This window comes from Cupressus sempervirens, chromosome 5, assembly GCF_028749045.1.
Source record: "Cupressus sempervirens isolate cs-2001-9-10 chromosome 5, ASM2874904v1, whole genome shotgun sequence".
Taxonomy (NCBI): Eukaryota; Viridiplantae; Streptophyta; class Pinopsida; order Cupressales; family Cupressaceae; genus Cupressus; species Cupressus sempervirens.
In genome coordinates, this window is record NC_143122.1 from 450,422,721 (window position 1) to 450,439,170 (window position 16,450).

The 16,450-nt window shown below is 36.0% G+C and overlaps 1 protein-coding gene across 1 annotated transcript; it reads right to left on the reverse strand.

The window, feature by feature from the left end:
- Window positions 1-479: 479 nt before the first annotated feature.
- LOC149556724 (transcription factor MYB8-like) lies at window positions 480-2,508 on the reverse strand. The gene is made up of 2 exons (XM_089785912.1): window positions 2,113-2,508; window positions 480-1,006 (listed from the first exon to the last, which is right to left on the reverse strand). The coding sequence occupies exons 1-2, from the start codon at window positions 2,241-2,243 to the stop codon at window positions 604-606; spliced, it is 534 nt and encodes a 177-aa protein (XP_089642038.1). The 5' UTR covers window positions 2,244-2,508; the 3' UTR covers window positions 480-603.
- Window positions 2,509-16,450: the final 13,942 nt, after the last annotated feature.

Below are 16,450 nucleotides of genomic sequence, written 5' to 3' on the forward strand. Positions count from 1 at the left end.
ATTGGATTCTAAAATCTCTATAAAGATATTTGGTCTCTAATCATAGAATTATATATTTTAATTTAGAACTCATTAGCTTATAATATACTTTATTGTCATTTATTTAATAATTTATGATTTTTATATATTTTTATAAAATAATTATTTAAGTGAGCCATAAAGTAGAGATGCATAGATTAGCAAATCATTTATGTGAGTGGTGGACATTTTTATAAGACAAAAACTTAACCTTGAATTACAAGCTTGACCTTCACAATGCATAGATCTTTCTCATCTTACAGCAAAATATTTAAGTTGGGAGTACAATTTTCTAAGATTGTGATAGATTAGATTCTAGAATCTCTATAGAAAAATTCAATCTCTAATCATAGAACACTATACTATTCTCATTTAATTTAATACTCAAAATATAATTAAATAATCTATATAGTTTATATAAAATTATTTAAATTATTATCTCTCTCAACAAACCCAACTCATTTTGAATTTTAATAATGAATTACTCTTTATTAAGAAGTATTTGATGAGCCCACATTAATGGTGATGATAATTTGATTCAATTCTGATAGGAAATGTGCATCCTTATCAACACAACTACCCACATCATCTTTTATCTACCCCAGTCCCTGACCAAGAATCTTCAATTTCAATCTTACACGTAGGAATTCGGTCACACCTCACCCTCATCTCCTTCCTTGTTGATTTTTTGTCCCTAGTTGAACATGGCTTTGCAGATTTGCTTATTTTATATCTTGCATTTTGTTGAACAGCAGACTGAACTTCTGTCTCACCCTCATCACTTAAAGCTACAGTTCCATTGAAAGACTTCAAAGAACTTCTTCCATTGTTTTTTCCATTGAAGTGTTTCATGGGGAGCGACACAAACTTGTGTGTTTTGGGGCGAATTAGTCTTTTTACACCAAGCTTTTTCTTCAGTGTAGTGTACCAATAACTCTTTATTTGCCCATCTGTTCTATCAGGAAATCTTCCTGCAATCAATGACCATCTGCACATACAACTACAAACATTTAGAAAAAAAACTCCTTAAAACTGTTACGAATAATCATTATTTTTCTAGATGGCTTTTTTTATAACTTCAAAATCATTCAACCAACAAATGTAATTGAGCAATTTGGGCTCTATAGTTACCATTGAAGATTTGAAGATTTGACAATATTTTTTTCTGATGATAGATCATAAAGGGTGATTGCAAATATTAATACAAATTTATACTGATTTAAAAACTTATTTCAAATACAATAGAAACTATCAAAAACTGCCACCAAATATGATTTCTACTGATCTACAGTCGTTATGACAAGCATTTCAATAATTAGGTCTCCTAGTTCTGATGACACTTCACCTAAAGTGATCCAAAATACAAAAACATATATAGTTGATTACACAAACTATTTAATACATGGGCTGTCAAAAGCTCATCTCATCTACCATGATTTACAGTTGTCAGTGCTACTGATATACACTTGTCATGGCAACTAGAATTTGGAAAAATGGCTCCTCTCTTAATGATGACAGATAACTCAATGTGATATCTGTCATCTTAAAGAGGCAAGTACAAGCAATTATTCTAAGAATAATCATTTGAATACTATTGAGACAATCAAAAGCCATGCCAACTACCTTTGCTGCTACTGATATACACTTGCCATGGCAAAGAATCTTCTGAATACAAAAACACACTCACTTGATTATAAAAACAATCTTCTGAATACTATAGAGACTGCTGATAGTGAGTGAAATCCAAAACTTCAATACAAAAACATACCCACTTGATCATAAAAACAATCTTCTGAATACTATAGAGACATGAGTTGAAAACTCATGCAAAATACCATTGCTACTGATACACAATTATCCACAGCAAGAGTTTGCAAAAATGACCCTCCTCTTTCTCATGAAACTCATACCAACCAACCACCATAAGGATGATACATATTTCTGATGACAAGAATTTGGAAAAACAAGCTCCACTTATTTCAAAGATGAACTACTGATTGTCATCAAACAATCATTTCGATACTATATATGTAGTCTGTCAAACCATAAACAAAAAGTTTGAGACCTGTGACAATAATGTAGAGAGTATCGTACCTATTCCCAAGAAGAGAGTGAAGTCTGATAATGAGGTCTTCCTCTTCTTCAGAGAAGCTTGTTTCAAAGTAGCTGATGAGTCCACTATCTTCACTTCCACTCCAACCAGAGCAACATGGAGAGAAGCCCATTTCAATCCTTTCACACACCAACTATAGAGCTCATTCAAAACTATGTACAATCTGCCTTGAAGGAATAGTTGTACACTTATTCAGTACAAAACCAACCGCCTCTCCTCATAAATCATTGAAGCTCAACTGCTATTCCATGCTTTGATTGAAGATGAGATAAAACAAGGTTGGACTCTCCAACAGATCGTCCAACATTTGACTTGAGATGGGTAATGAAAATGCCAAGATAAATTTCACCTAATGTCTGACAAGGTCTGCAATTTGTTTCATGTTTTACTAAAAAAAGTGTGTAAAAGGATTCCTTTCAACAGACATATCAATAACATAGGATGCTTTGTTCTCCTCAATGTATTAGGAAACGACAACTATGGTAAAACCAAAGTCAATTATTCAGTCCCATAATTTTTTTTCAAAATCAGTAAGGAGCATTTTTATTGCTAAATAATTGAATACTGTGCATTCTTATGATTATCCACAACACACTGTCCCTTCTTTCATTTAAAACTAGTTCTATCATTATCTTGCTGCCACAACATTGATGTGCATGTTGTGGATAAGAATATCTACCAATATAAAATTCAACATCTGGCAGAACATTTTTTCGATCTGAGTTTTGACATGGGCTAATAATTTTTTCTAGCTCGATGATTTCCAAACTCATAAACGGTGTAGAATATAGATTATTTTAAGGGGATTTTCAACAGTGTAAGGGTGTCAGGATTCAAAGTACATACCCTTTACGAAGAGAGACATTTAATAGACAAATAATTTTTAAACTATTATTAAAATTTAGTCAGATATGAATCGATTTCTATCAAAGCTTGATTTTAATATAGTTTAATTAGTATACAAGTGGTCAATTAGGTTGTATTCTGTCACCTAATCTCTCTAATTAAAGTTTTAAAAATCTTTTATTTTGAAATCTGTGTCTTAGATAATATTAGTCATTATTTTATCAATAAATTCTACCAAAAAACATTAAATTGAGCAATTATGTATATATATTTATCTATGACATATAAATGAGGTCATGTCTTAAAATAATCTAGTTGTCAACTATAATAATGAAATTGTGAAGACCTTAAAAATTGTATATACTAATGAATTTTTATTTTTTGTCTATACTTTTTTTTCCTTCTAAAATGCTTACTTTATATTTAAATATTTGTTAATTAATATACCTCAAGTTAGAAAAATATTTGTGCAAGGAATACAATTATTAGTAGTTGCAAGTAATTTCAATTTTCCCACTTCCATGAGCACTTTTCCACTAAATTTCAAAATATGATTCTTTTAAATTTAAAACTTGTTTTCATATAAATAGTTTGAATTTTTATATTTTTTATAAAGTTTTGTTTATTTATAAAATAAAATAAAACTATAAAATAAAATTAACATATATTACATTCAATTGCTAATGCCATGAGTTGGTAGATGTGAGACCCCTCCATTCGAGTACTTAAGAAAATTGTTAAAATAAGTATGTGAGACCCCTCCACTCTAGTATTTAGGAAAATTCTTAAAATATGTATGGTAATGAGAGAATGAAGTTAACTAGATGGGTGAGATGAGGCGTTAATTGGTACATTGTTATAGTTCTTGCAAGGAGTAATAGGAAATTGCATATGCACTTAAATATTCCTCCTTGTGACAATTAGATAATAACATATTTAATAGAGACCAACAGGGTTTTAAGGATTCTTATTTATGCCAAGTTGTCATTTTGTATTGATTACCTAGATTGATGTGTGCAAATCCCTATCCCAAGTTTTAATAGTGTCCTAATTAAGACATTATGTTTTTGAATTAAAAGTAGCCAAAACTAAGGTGCTGGCCCTTTAACAATCAAACTAGACTACTACTAGTAGATAACCATCAAACAAAACTACCCCCTTCCACTTAATAAAACAAAAACAAGGTTCTGAATCATAATTAAAAGAGTATTACCAAGCCTTTAACATACATACTGCCTGTGTAAAAACTTTAAAAGCTACAACAATATATAAACAAAGGCATGATCGCCTTGAACCCCTTCAAGTTCAAAGACCAACAGATTAACATCATAAAAGTAAAACAAGCAAAAACCATTAAGGCTTCTTTGCCTCTTTCTTCCCCAAGAGGATGTTCACCCAATCTTCCACAAGGAAGTCAAATAGCATTTTAGTATCCTCCTTAGGCAAGTCTCCCTTTGAGTCCTTGAGCAGGTACAATGTAGTGGCAACAACATGTGTCACTTTTATAGCGAACTTTGTCAGTAACCAGACCTCACTACTAGCCTTCTTTGTGACCTCCACATTGACCTCTTGCATGTCACCAAGAAAACCATCTACCTGCATCATAGTGAATTCCTGCACAATTGGGGGGTTAGCATTATCCTTGGAAAAAGCCTTAACAGGGGAGGAAATTGTTATGGGGGAAGGAGTTCTATCCACCATATCAGGGAGCTAATCCCTCGTTAAGTCCACAAATCCCAACTCGATGGTTGCCAACACATGTGAAACCTCCTTTCTCTTCTTTAACCCCTCATTTGAGCCAAATGGAGAAGAATCTGAGATCTCCTCTTCCTCCTCCTTCATTCTCCATTTGGGGCAGCCAGTGTCTTCTAAATCTATCTCCTCCTCTTGCGAGGCCCCTTCTTTCAACTTCCTTTTAGCATTAGATGTTGCCCTCCTCCTTTCACTCTACTGGTTCTTTATCTTTCCCTTTATCTTGTCTCCCTTTTTTTCCAAAGAGGAGTGGGTTTTAAATCCACAAGGGACCCACTAGGTGAAGGTTGTGGGGTTGGGGCTCTGGGAGTCGTTAACCTAAGGGGAACCAATCGGGGACAAGGGTTGGGATGAGCTAGAATATCAACCTCCACTATCCTAGGGGGGACTAGGGCAAGGTGGAAGTGATACAAACGAAAAATTAACCCTTGATATAAAATGGTAAAATTAACCCCTTTTCTCATTTTTTCCTTTACATTAGTTACCATGTATTCTAAATCATGCAACAAAAAAAAAGGAATGGAAATTAAATCCTAGTGGCAAAAATGATTTAGGGGGGGGAGTGGTAGTAATAACAGTCACTATACCTTCCTTCCAGCATTAGGTACTTCATCAACATCAGAGAGACCTCATTCCATGGCTCAAGGAGCTTCTCCCGCATAAAACCACCTCTATATCAAATAGGTTCCTCTCCATTCAGGAAGAAGCATTGCAGGTTCCCTTCATCGACTACCCTTGTCACCTTCTACCACTTCCTTCCCTTTATGGCCAAACCCATCACTAGAGCAATGACTTCCTCAGAGATATGGAATGATATGCCATTAATTGTGACTCTTTTGTCTTCCCAAAAATTAACAAATTACATGGAATAATTTTCATTATACCCATTAAGAGCCTCCATAAAAGGCATAAACCCACCTTCCTTTAGCATATACCACACCAATGACTTCTTTGCAGTCTCCTCAATTGTGGATGGCTCAATGTGCATAAGGTCACCACCCATCTCTACAAATTTCCCTAATCCTTTCACCTTCTTCAGAACCTAGAAACACTTGCTAAGAATGACTCCACACTTAAGCTAAAAATCCCTAAGGTTACAATAATGGCCCTTATTATTAGTAATAATATTAGTGTCCTTAGTATAAGTTAAAGTCACGTGTCGAATGCCGCCATCTTCCTCCCAATCTCTTCCACCATTCTCAAAACACACAAACCATTTAAAACTTGAACCTTTTTTCTGCCCAACATACGAGCACATACATATGAAAATTATTAAAAAAAAACTTTCCTTTCAAACTTCAAAGATCTTTCTTTTTCGAGCCACGTGAATTTGTTATTGGTAGTACCATCTCCTTCACTCCTAGCCATATGTCCTTCCTAGCTTTGTCCTTTCTGCCAACTCATCAGAATGATACAAAAGTTTAAAATATGTCCTCAACTAGGATTCATCATTCTTTATTTCTCAGTTCACTAAATCTCTTACCAAATTTGGTAAGGCATTGAATTCCCTCCAACACCTTAGTCCTTTCACCTTTAGACCTAATGCTACCATATTGTCTGCCATACTATTTCCCTCCCAAAATATATGATTCAAATCAAACCTATTAAAATTGGCTAATAGGTGTCTAATATCTTCAATCACATGTTTTATAACCCACCCTTCTTTCATATTACCTTTTATAATTTGTATGATAATTTTGAAATCACCTTCAACTTCCACATATCTCCACCCCACACTCACCACCAGCTTTAAACCCCAATACAATTAAGACATTATGTTTCAATACAACTAGACTTATTGGTAGAGACCTTAGTTCATCAATCACTATGTGACATTTTTATAGTATGATGATCTGTAGTAAAGGTGATGATGTTATATAGTTTTATATGTTCATATTGAAAGATTAAAATGGTTATCATGTTGACAGAAATTCTATGTTGAATTTCATGATTTGATGACAATATACATGTGAATTTCATTTCTAAAATAAAATTATTGTTAATTGAATATAGCATGATGTTACGATTTCACAGATACTTTAATAATGTCTCCATTTACATATGAAAAATGAAAATTACAAGTTGATGCTTTGATAATTTGGTTCATAAGAGTTGTTATAGAGGAACTACAGATGAAATGTGTATCATGAAGAGAAGTGGTCATATGATAATTTGTTATTAAAAGTGAATTATTGTGCTTGAGTGAATTCATGGGGATATTGTGTAAGGAGATACAAAAATTATATATTATGATGAGTTTTGATTGACTATGTAGAAATGTGAATTAGATGATATATGTTGATGCTATGTGTTATTGACCAATGGATTTGGATGATTAAGGATAATATAAATTGAGCTAAGGATTTTATTGACTAATCATAATTGACATGTGAAGTATGTATAAGGAAATTGATGTCATTGTGATTGGAATGATGTCTAATTTTAGAAAATACCTTATATGAAATTGAATTTTGAATTGAAGGGATTATGTAATGTGAATTATGCATGTTTATTGTTGATTAATTAGTATGTTGGTTTATATGTTTGATTTATTTAATAGAAAAATCAATTTGGAAAATGGTGAATTGTTCAATGCAATTAGATTATGAGTTGATTATGTAAATAATGCTATTAGAATATATTAGTACTTGGGGCTATTGATACTTGAATTGAGATGTGCAGGAAAATAACCATGGAACTAAATTGGAGAATCAAGTTTGAGCTAATGTGAATCTGTGATGCCAAGGATTTGTCCAATGAAGAGACGTAAACCTTGTTGTATTGTGTTTAATTTGTAAATGTGAATTGAAGTATGATTGTTATAAATGTGTTTTTATGTTTTTGATTAAGAAAAATAGGTTTTATAGGGATCCTAAAACCCAAAATTTCTTACAAAACAATGGGCTGCAAATTAACAAAACAAGCCCAGCAACAAAACAATGACCAACAGAAAGGCTAGAACAAAAAATAGGCAAAAAGCCAAAAAGAAAGAAACCTATAGATCAGACAATAGAAACCAAAGATGGAACTTGAAAATTCTTCACTTACTCCCTTGCCTTCCTTTCGAGGTCTTGGATAGTCTCTGCCACTTCATAGGCTCTCTGATTCTCCTCTACCATGAGCTCTTGGTTCTTCTCACATGTTTGATCCAAGTGGCTTTGGGTTATGTCTGTTATGGTATCCTCTTCCATCATGTCTTCACCATTTTCCTTCCCATCCTTCTCCATGACAAACCCCTTGGCTTTCAGCTTACCACCAAGATTGACAATGTTTTCATTGAGAGAATTCAGAATAGTGAGCATCTGATTAGCCATGTTGTGGTTGAAAGTCTCCAAATTTTGCATCCTTTTTTCAACTAACCTAATTTGACCCCCTTGGTTTTTCAAGTTCCTTTTCTCATTCCCCTTTCCCTGGCTTTCCATCTATCCCAGTCTATTTTTTACCTCCTCCAACTTGTGAAAAAGCCATTTAAAAACCAAAAGTTATCAATCATGCTGTTTTTTGCATTGTTGAGAAAATTCATACCCACCTCCCTCACATTATCTGTGATAGCCACCAATGCTAGTTCTATTAGTTCCTCCAATTGGATCTTGCCCTCTTTTTCTTCAAGGATTTGGGGATTCATAACTATTGTGGTCTCCACAACACACACCCCATTCCTTACTAGGAATGGGGACCCCCTACCCTTTTTTTGACTCCTTGACTCATAATTCGAGAGTCGGGAGAAGAAAACTTGGTTAAATAAGTTAGAATTTTAAAGTCAAAGGTCAAAAAATAATAATAATAATAATAAAATTTAATTTAAAAAATAATAATAATAATAATAAATCGTGCGCACGTGCTCATCGAGGCACTCGCGCTTTTGCAAAGGCAAAAAAAAAGAGAGGAAGGGAGGTTATAAAACCCCCCTTCCCTCTTTTTTTACTTCATTGTTTGAAGAAGAAGTGCTAAGGAGGGAAAGGTATGGAAACCTTCCCCCCCTCCACCTACATGCAGCCCTCGTGCTCACGTGCACACGACCAGAAGAGGAAGCGCGTGGCGTGGCACTGTGTGAGCCCTTTTGGATGCACACGCACCACCACGGTGCCCTTCTGGGCCACGAACCATAGTTGCATGTGCCTTCTAGGCCACGCGCAGCCATTGTCGTGCCCTCTTGAGCACATGTGCAGCCGTCATGCCGCCACGCCCTTTGGGCCGCCACTGTGGCACCTTAACCCCCCATTTTTTTTTTTAATTTAATTAATTTTTTTAGTAAAGTCAAAAAAAATGTAAAAGAAAAATTAAAAAATTTAAATAAGTTCTAGGAGGTCTTTTTTTTTTAACGTTTTATATATATCCAATAATTAATCATTCTTTTTCTCTTTGTGACGTGCAGGTAATATAATCAAATGGCGTCCACATCTGGATCAACAACAAAACCAGTTGTGTACAAGTTCCAAGGCATAACCTCGAAGTCATGGTTGCACGATGAATACTCTGAGATCAAAGACACAGAACTTGGACACATGGACTTGGGAGAGTTTTTGAGGGTTTGTAACAACCCAACTGAAAGATCTTCTTTGAGATCCACCTTAATCTATTCTAAATTGGTAAATGCAGCATCACATCCTGGGACCATTTAGTCAGCTGAATTGATTATGACCCTATCTCAGCATTTTTTCCCTGAGGAAAGGCTGGTAAAGAGCATCACTGGGGAAGTGATCTTAGATCTACGACTTGATAATATCGAGAGGGTTTTTCACCTACCTAGAGCTGATCAGTTTATCAGGCTTTCATATGAAGTAGCTGAGAGGTGGCATAAGGATCATTACCAGGAGGCCATCGACATCATATATTCCTCATACTTCATTGAGAAGCCATCTCGGGGGAAGACAATCAGCAAAGTAGATATGACTCAAGGATGCATGAATGATGACATTGGATATTCAATCATTCTCCTAAGCAGAGTTATGGGATTTCCTGCAGCGGGTCATCTTGCTACATTCATGGTTAACTTCATTGAGACCATCAGACATTCAAAGATGCCACTGGATTGGGCCACCACACTTAGTGAGAACTTGTGTGACCAGTTGTAGACAGTAAAGGACAAAAATAAGTTCTATATGACTTCTTATGTGGTATATCTACTTGCAACAAGAGCCACCGACTATCTCGAGTTGTACAAGAAGGGTAGTATGCAAGATCCTAATGCATCATCATATATAGTTTATCCTCAGCTATTTAAGAAGAAGCTCTCGCTGCAAAGCAAGGAGTATAGGATTGTGAATGATGCCTTCATCTTTGCCATCATTTGATTCATCAAAGGGGATTATGAGAAGAGATTGTCTGATGAGGCCAAGGCACAGATCATAGCTCTTGGTGCATATTTCATCCAGTTTTGGACATTCACATACATTCGGGTTGGTGGTGCATCCATCCATCCAAAGAAGCTCCCAAGATATCCAAGTGACAAGTTGATTCTAATGGAAATTTCTCAACAGATTGAGTCATCTTATGAGAAGATCAAGAAACAACGAAGGCCTTGTTGGGATTGGCCTTTTGTAATAGGCCTATACCAGGTAAAGAGAAAGCAGGATATCTCAACTTTCGAGTGGGAATGGGAGAATTATCCTCTTGAAGAATATAACTCTCCCCGGTCATTCTTTGACAATGTTGGTAAAGTGGAAAATATGGCAGGAAAATAGTTCTACCATGAGGATGCCATTGAAGATCATTAGATGAATGTCACAAATGACTATGATGTTCGTATTAAGGACTATTGTAGAATGACTTTGTATTTAGTAGAGAAGGCTCTCCATTTGACCATCCTGGATGAGATAAGGCTATAGGATTCACAGGAGCTATTGGATCCCTTATTCAATATAGATAAAGTTGGCGAAAGGCCCATCCTAAATGCAAAAATTGATAGAGAGGAAGGAGATGATATTAATCATCGAGTGAGGCATGTCATTAGAATGAAAAAGAGTTGGATCAAGAAACCCTTTCCACTTGATCCAATTTTGGATATAGTGATATTCCATGCACATGCTCACCCAGAAAGGGTAAAGGGGAGGAAAGTCACAGTTCCTATCTTTGTGCTCCAGTATCTTATCAGGCCAGAAATAGTCTACCAGCTTGATCATCCAGTGGGATACTACCATCCTTTAGAGAAGAAGAAAGAAAAGAGGAAGAGAGCCTCTCCTCAGAGGATCCAGATAGAGCATGTTGAAGAATAGGCCCCTTCATTGCAACACAAATCTACTCCCCAGGACCCCTGAGACCCTAGAATTTCTCATATCCAGGTTGATTTTCCATTGCCTCCTATTTTGTCAAGCCAACAAGAAGAGGGAGAGATTCCAGAGACATTCATTCTTCAGATGCATGAAGAGCCCGCTTCTCCTATGGTTCCATAAAAGCAAAGGAGGGTCAAGGTTAGAATGAACAAGAGGCAAAGAGTTTGTAAAAGGTTAGTGCCTAATCCATCTATTCCTAAAACCATTCCTGAGGAAGAATCAGATGAGGATGAAATAGAGTCAGATGAGGAGGAAGAGCAAGTGCCTCTACAAAGGAAAACTCAACTTGCCAAAGCCACAAAATTGGAAAGAAAGAAGAATGTCACAAATACCCCACCACCCACCCAAGCTAAAATGGTAGAACTCTCTTCTTCGAAAGACAAAGTACAATGATGGGTGAATGAGAAAAGGGAGCTAGGTGATGATATTCTCTCCATTCCAAATTTTGATTTCATGTCAATGGGTACAAAATTGGTTGGAGATAAGATTAGAGATACTCCTATAGGTGAATTTCAACAACAAGATTGGATGTAGATGCCACCTAAAACACAAGGTCCTCATCCAACTCCCCCATCTTCACCTCTAGTTATGATGGTAGATAAGGTTTCAGTGACACCTCCACCTCCGAGTTCAGAAGAACATGTTTAGAAGGAATTGTCATTACAAGGAGAACCAAAACCAAGGGTTATTGATGAGCCATCAAAAGAGGCACAAGTAGTAGAATGTATACAATAGCCTCCCCTAGAAGTTGAGGATCAAACTACGAGATCTACAGAAACTGAGACTATAGAAGAAGAACCCTCATAATAGGAGACTATGAGCAAGAGTGACAAAGGGAAGGAGGTAGTTGAACACATCCCTTCATCATCTAGAGACAAGGTTATAGAAAGACATATCCCGAGATGGTTTCAGAAGGAAATAATGAGAAGTGATAAGCATCAATTCCTTGCTTCAGAGGATGATATTTGTGACATTGTAGAGATTTTGAACAAGCCTGACTCTCCATTACATGATGCAACACCATTTGCATTCATTATTACTACTTAGAACTAGGACCTATTTGCATAGGCGGCTCACCCTCCGAAAGGTACAGATGAAGAAGCTGTCAGCCTTCAGGACTATGAAGTGAAGGATATCATGTTAGGAAAGCCTACATAGGATACTTCTTAACAGATGATGACTATGGGAGGCAAGGAGGTTCTTAACCATATGGAACATGATGAGATTGAAATCAGAGAACTTTGAAGGAAAGTTGAGATCTTGAAAGGATATTTAGCTGAAATTATTGGTCCTCTTGATTCTAAACACCCTGAGGAGACTTTGACTACCATTCTTAACGAAGGGGAAGGTGTATGGCTCAGTCCATTTTTGAGAGCTTGTCAGGATTGGCGAGACAACCTTGAGGATAGGGGTGTCACTATAATTATAGGAAGTCTAAAGTTATTACATGCTACACGAGAGAATTTTGGTAAGATCGTGGCAATTTTGAGGTAGGACTTTAGTATTATGGATGAGGTACGAGTTTGGAGCAAGGATTTACAAACTCTGCAGGCCATAAAAGGATAAAGTTACTGCATTTTGATTGATGTATATACCAGAGAAGAGTTAGACATGATAGATGTTTGGATAGAAAAGATTGCAAAGGGAAATAAAGTGATGGAAACATTGCATGATAAGATACATAGGCTCAAGGACCAATCTTGAGAGCGAATTTTGGAAGCAAAAAAGTTGTACAGTGATGCATGCTTGGTTATTTTTGAAGATGAAGAACAAGAGAAGCTTTTACTAGTTGAGGTAGTTGTGGAGAATTTCATAAAGACTTTAGAGGAAGCATCCAGTAATGAAGACATTAGACAAGCCTTCAGGACAAAAGAAGCATTGTTAGAGTTGGACACCAAACTCAGAGATTTTGCAGAAACTCGAATTGAGGTGGACACCTATAGACAGAAGGTCAAGGATAAGTATGAGGCTTTGGATCTTCCTAATGCTACTAAGATTACTGAGATTATAGAGAAATTCAAGGGCAAACATCCAAACATATCTTGAGGATAGAGATGAGAAAAACCCAAATGCCAGAATTTCAATTTTGACACTTAGTAAAATTTTGAGATTTTGACCTAGTCGAGGTCCGCAGCTCTACAGGTCCACAGATCTGAAGGTCCGTAGGTCCGCAGCTTCGTAGCTTGACAATTTAGAGGTGCACTGATAGTTGATTTCCAGTTCCAAAAATAGCACTTTCCATGCATTGGGAGCACATTTTGATGGCAAGTTAACTCCAACACACATCAACTGAAGGGCCAACTTCTATTTTTGGTGTCTCAATGCACTTCTACTTTGACTGATGGCTTCCTCCTACTTTCTCTGTCATGGTTTCATTATTTTTGACATGTGTTGGTAAACAGATTGTCCTTCTTTTCCTCTTTTTATTGCCCAAACTTATAACGAAGAACAACTTTACACAACAGTTGGGAAACCATTTCTAAGAATATCTAGTTTCCCTCTGAATTGAGGTATAGCTCCCTATGTAAATGATATTCAATGAATTATATTTTATCTCTAATTCCTACTGTGGGGTATGTTCTTAATTAGAGAACAGTAGAGGCAAAACCAAGCTAATCCTATCCAGGACTAACTCAAGCAGATTTAGATTCTAATCCTATCCAATTTCAGGAACTCACAAATCCTATGACTTCCCAACATTGGTGATGCAAGAATGTTATTTGTTATGCAAATGCAATGACTTGAGATGAAAAATGAAGATTTAACATTCAAACCTTTGCAATAGGATAAGTTGACAGTACTCTGATCCATCTCCCAATCACCATTTGACCAAGAATATAAGAAAGTGCTCAAAACTGATCATAACAATGCTCCAATTGAAAGTAATCAAAAAAGTGTTGCCCAAATACTCTGATTCATAACAAAACCTTTCCTTGTTTTAAACACACAGATACAATACTCTGATCATATTTGCTTGAAAACTATAGCCAAACCTATTACAAAAATTGAACATTAATCTCAATACATGAATGAAATTACAAAAATTAAACGTGCTCTCTCCTTCACTCCAGCTCTCTGACTGTATGTAGAAAAGGGAAGCACCTGGATAGTAAAGAATTGACACCAAGCGTGATTGTCTCTATAATCTCCCTCCATACCAACAATTTGCTGACCCCCTATATGCAATGAAAAAAATGAATAACCTAAACTATCTACCCTCCATTTTACTCCTGCTCTTTGACTGTATGTATCCCCTCCCTTTTCAGTTTCCCGTAACTGATTCTTTTAAAATGGAAGATTTATGATATATATTCCCCTCAAATTAAAGTAATATTTTTTAAGTAATGAAGGCATCGACATATAATTCCTAGCATAAATAATACCATGACACTTGGAAAATAATGGGTGGCCTTTGAACCTTAAACTAGATGCCATATAATGAAAATGATTCTATAACTAGGGAGATGAGCACCAATGAATTGTGCTAGCTATTTCTTCCTTGTCACCTTTGACAATTGTATTATGAAAAACCATTGAAGTTTTTTGTGATAAGCTCGAGTGCTCTGGCTCATGGTCAATTTGGGTCAAGGGCTCCAATGTACCTTCCCCAATAACAATTTGATTGGTGTTGGATGATCATGTTGCTTGTCCAACTTGTATAGAAAGATTGTTTGAGCAACAAGAATCATTAGTCTATAATCTTGATTCTCCATATGCCAAATCTATAGATGCATTTGCATCACAACTAATTGAATGTATAATATATGGATACTTGTGGACAAGAGGAACATAACAACTACAACCTTCTTTTGTCATATTTGGTGCCATTGACTTGGGTATATTTGTAGTTGAAGATATTGCCTCATATATGAGTGATTGATCTTGCCATACACATTCTCTTCAATGACATCGAGGCATGAGACAAGTTCATTATCATCTTTGTTGAATGATACTTTCCAACTTGCTCTTCCTCTTACAATCCTCAGTATTTGTCAAATAGATCACATACATTGTCCATGATTCACCAAAATTAGTTGTGAATAGTTCTCCAAGTGGCATCAGCATTATGACTAAAGTTTATGAAACTTGTTTATGCCCCAGCCCAAATCTTATGTATGAGGCATTCCATCTTCTTTGTAAATCTTGATAGGAATATCACAAGTTTTATAACTATCCACATAAGCCATCTTCCCAAAAAAATTCAATGCAGACCACACACTTGCCCTATACAAATATATTGCAAATTAGATCAACTATATATATACTCAATCATAGATTGTGGTGACATAGTCGTGCCTTCATACTAATTTTTCCAATGTCACCATATCTCCATGAAATTGTCATTATGAGCAACATATAGCAGATTTATCCCTCGTGAAAGGTTGCAACATTCAAATTTGTTTGCATTAGTCTGATATATTAAAGTTATCCATTTGGCGCACAATCTACACAGATTTCCATCAAAACATTCCATTGAAGGCCCATAACATGCCACAATATCTACTATAGTTATGGAAGAAACCTATGGGATAATCAATAATGAAGTCATGACTTCAAATCACATCACCCTTGCATACTAGGAGAGTATCCTTGAGTTGTCCTTTCTCATTGTTAACACCTGGACATATAATGTGACTGTCGAGCTGCTAGCATCATTCTTTAGAATGGTTTCTCCTCACAAGAGATATCAATTTCATTCTTTAAGCATTGGGGTTTATGCACTTTGGACTAGGAGCCATGTCATTGAAATTTGAACCATAGCCTTTTGAACTAAGCCTACACTTGGGAACTTGGAGCATCAAACTGAACTTGAACCTTGGATCTGAGCTCAAAGTGAAGCATGTTCAAAGCTTGAAATTTGATTATGAGAATATGGATTTGAGTTCAACACCTTGATCTGCATATCTGAACTAATCACTCTTGTTCTTGAATATAATCTTGAAACTTGAAACTGAACCTGAACTCAGTTTTGAACTTTGAGCAATCAATCCTTTGAATCTTGAATCTGAGTGCTTGGAGCCTATATAGAACATGTCTCATAGTAATCTCCAAATCCATACCTTAGTAACCATATTCTTAGTGCCAGGAAGAAAATGCAGTGGGCAAGAAATGAGAATGCGCAATGGCAAGTCTTGTTGCCTGCCTAAAGATCCTCTTACCAAAGAAAAGGGAAATTAGTAGCCTTTTTCTCGCAAGTATTGGAAGGCCCCTTCAAACTGAATAGCCACAATAGTCCAGAGCTACCACCATCATTTCCCTGTCTCCCTTATCTGGAGATCACATCTTTACAATCATTCTTTATTTGAGAAGATCATCAATGAGAACATGATATCCTTGCCGGGCGGGAACTATCACCTACCCAACATGATGACACTTAAACCAACCACCTAGCTTATGAATGAGAAGGCAAGAAAGAGGGAAACCCAACAAGGATGGCCTACCTATGAAG